This window comes from Meleagris gallopavo, unplaced genomic scaffold, assembly GCF_000146605.3.
Source record: "Meleagris gallopavo isolate NT-WF06-2002-E0010 breed Aviagen turkey brand Nicholas breeding stock unplaced genomic scaffold, Turkey_5.1 ChrUn_random_7180001956379, whole genome shotgun sequence".
In the NCBI taxonomy this organism is placed as follows: domain Eukaryota; kingdom Metazoa; phylum Chordata; class Aves; order Galliformes; family Phasianidae; genus Meleagris; species Meleagris gallopavo.
Genome location: NW_011216927.1, coordinates 1 through 2,878, shown reverse-complemented (window position 1 = coordinate 2,878; position 2,878 = coordinate 1). Strand labels below are relative to the sequence as shown.

The 2,878-nt window shown below is 46.9% G+C and overlaps 1 protein-coding gene across 1 annotated transcript; it reads right to left on the bottom strand.

Annotated features, from left to right (window-relative positions):
• Positions 1 to 11: 11 nt before the first annotated feature.
• LOC109365140 (coiled-coil domain-containing protein 138-like) lies at positions 12 to 2,779 on the bottom strand. Its single transcript, XM_019611814.1, has 3 exons — positions 2,366 to 2,779; positions 933 to 1,109; positions 12 to 645 (listed from the first exon to the last, which is right to left on the bottom strand). The coding sequence occupies exons 1-3, from the start codon at positions 2,535 to 2,537 to the stop codon at positions 599 to 601; spliced, it is 396 nt and encodes a 131-aa protein (XP_019467359.1). The 5' UTR covers positions 2,538 to 2,779; the 3' UTR covers positions 12 to 598.
• Positions 2,780 to 2,878: the final 99 nt, after the last annotated feature.

Below are 2,878 nucleotides of genomic sequence, written 5' to 3'. Positions count from 1 at the left end.
TGGCGCTGTCAGGTGCACAAACTGACCAACAGCCAGTGCCTTCAGTGCACAAGTGGCACTGTGTGAAGAGGCAGCAGCCCGTGCAGTCGGTGCCTGCAGGGTGCGTCCCAACAAGCCCTCCTGAACACATTCCTGCCTGTCAGGAAGCCCCCAGAGATCTGGTCAGCAACCAGAGAGCCAAATCACAGTGACAGAAGGCATACCGGAGGTTTGCAGCCCAGCTTGTGTCTAGCATCAGAGGTCTGATTTGTCAGAGCAGCCCAATGCTTGGGTCAGTGAGTGCTACAGAACAGGGGCAGACAGTGACTTGTGTGGGCAACTGATTCTGCCAAAGAGAAGAGCACTGCAGAAAGCCAGTTCCTCCAGCTTCTGAGAAATCACTGCCCAGTCCTATGCCCATTCAACAACCTTTGCTCCTCCTTCCCCAAGGAGGATCCTGTACGAGAAGCAACACGGCAAAACCTGACCCTCTCACAACGTCGCTCCGTTATCCTTCCAAGGCGAGGCATCCAGCATCTCAAAACAGCTGCTGCCAGATGCACTGCTGGTGGGATTCCTCTTCCAAGTCAGGCCAGATAGCACCAATCCTGCTCAGGTTTCATGCTGCAGTTGTCTGTTTCTTAATTACTTTATTACCAAGCAAAGCTGTGAGGAATTTAAGGAACAATTTAAGTGTTCCTGCCACTTATCTCGCTACGAAACATCTCACAACTCAGTGCTAGGGTTGCTGACAGTGAGAAGGAGAGACGCACAGTTGAGAAATGCACATTGTGACTCCAATGACTGCACGTGACAGAAATGAATGCTAGTGAGAGGTCAGGGTGTTTATAGAGAAGAATCTCGCTGCTTTGTGTTTGGCACTTCTGTTTGCCTCACTTCTTTTCATCAAAACTTTACATCCTCACTTAAAATACAAATATACCCCAGCTTACCAGATTCTGTGGCCATCTGATGTAAGCCATCAAGAGCACCAGAAAGCTGTTGCTTGTTGGATGCATTTAGGTGTCGTAACAAGATGGGCACGCACTGGTATCTCAAAAATAAGGTCTTTCCTTCCCCAGTCCTCAAGTCCCTGGTAAGGGAACGAAATGCCTGCTCCAGGTAATTCACTGAAAGAGAGCAGAAGGCAAGCAATACAGTTTCTACAGTCACAGTTCTGTTAAGCAATCTATGAATAATTATCCTCAGAATTACTTAAACAAATATATACTACTAAAAAAAGTCAAATGGCTGAATGATGATTAATGTTTCTAACTTTAAAGACATCCTCTGCCTCATTTCCTTCCTTAAAAAATGTTGGGAGTGGACAAAAAGACCAGCTACAACCTATACACCAAAGAAAATACAAAACCTTTCCAGTATCTTCCTTAAGGAAGAAAAGAAGTTGGAAACTGGACAGTTTCAGACCACGTAGGCTTCAACATCTGGGAAGCCTCTACTGAAGGAGTAAAGGGCTCGTTCATCTGAATGAGAGCCATGACTTCAGGATACAGCTACTGCCATCCCTTTCCATCCAGTGCTGTAGTTTAACTTTGACTGCATCTGTTTCATGCAGCCGCCCATTCGTTCTGCAGTGCACTGAATGATGCAAAGAATTTAGAGCAAGGGAAACAGTCCAATCTTCTTAATTTCCTGACGTGAAATCTTTCTCAGTATCCTGGAATAGCACTGATCACCTGGTAAAGTACGAAGGAAAAAGCTTCTCCGGTGGCAAAAGTTTAATTACCAAAAAGTTTAATTACAGTGCCATCTGCTGAGAGCGACACCTTGAGGAAGCAGGATCTGTGTTGAAGCCAAATGTGCTCCTGCACCCCTGGTTTTCTCAGACGTACCCACGAACACCATACATCTCTATGATCCATCTGTCCATGGGTCTATAACGGCACACGTAGAACATTTATAGCTAACTATACCAGAAAAGAAATGCTTGGCACTGCAGCTGACCAGCCTTCCAAGGGACAGGTAAAAAATCTACCAGCTTAAAGAGCACAGTGACATTCTAGAACCAGTTGAAATTTGCTGCTTATTTCACTTGACAGAAGAGGAAGTGCAGTAAAGATCTTGGCTACTGCTGTAGCAACAGCTCGAAAGAATTACTGTCACCTCTCTCTCCTTTATCACGCCGGCCATCTCTCTGATTAAAATACATTGTATTGAAATGGCCACATAAATTACAACATGGAATGAGTAATAGCAAGGCTCGTATTTGTGTCAGTGCATTGGGCTGTACAAGGAGGCATCATTCCAGTGGAACTCCCTTCACTAGGAAAGCATCCTGGACACTGTGGTACCATGGAACTGCTGGGCTTTGTCCAGGCACACGCCTGGAAAAAATAACAATGAAAGAATAAAACCCAGAGCTTACCTCGTGTCTCGATTGCAAGCAGAACCATAGTTGACAGAAACCTCATAGGCATAAAGGGACTTGTAAAGAAGAGTGCTGATGTTGGTTCACTCTTTGCACCGCGGCTGGGAGAACTGTGCACATCTCCATTCCTCCTCGTGCCTGTGCAAATATCTTCAGCGAGTCCCGACATCGTTTCTGCCACTGCTGGGTCCTGTATCAAACAGGTGCACGCTGAGTGTAAGCATGCAAGCACACCAAGCTCCCATCTGCTCTGCTCCCCTGAGGATTGCGTGTGAAATAGCAAACGGTTCGGTCGTGTATCACAACAGAATCTGCACAGAGGACACTGCCTGCGTTACAAAGGCAACTGAACGCCGTCAGCACAGGGCCTTATCAACACTGACTGCACAGAGAGACTGGGGAGAGAGGGCCCTGAAATGCTGACGTTATTTGAGCTGCCTCTGGTTGCAGAGGAAGCCCCGTTTCACTCAGTGCTGCCTGCGCTGCCCTGTGCAGATGCCTGAAGGCACG

What these genes read in the sequence shown, in the direction of transcription:
- LOC109365140 (XM_019611814.1), bottom strand. Translation starts at nt 2,537, where the DNA reads ATGTCGGGACTCGCTGAAGATATTTGCACAGGCACGAGGAGGAATGGA. An exon ending in GCTTGCAATCGAGACACGAG is followed by an intron (nt 1,110 to 2,365) that starts GTAAGCTCTGGG and finishes GCTCTCTTTCAG; the next exon opens with TGAATTACCTGGAGCAGGCA. An exon ending in TCAGATGGCCACAGAATCTG is followed by an intron (nt 646 to 932) that starts GTAAGCTGGGGT and finishes AATTCCTCACAG; the next exon opens with CTTTGCTTGGTAATAAAGTA.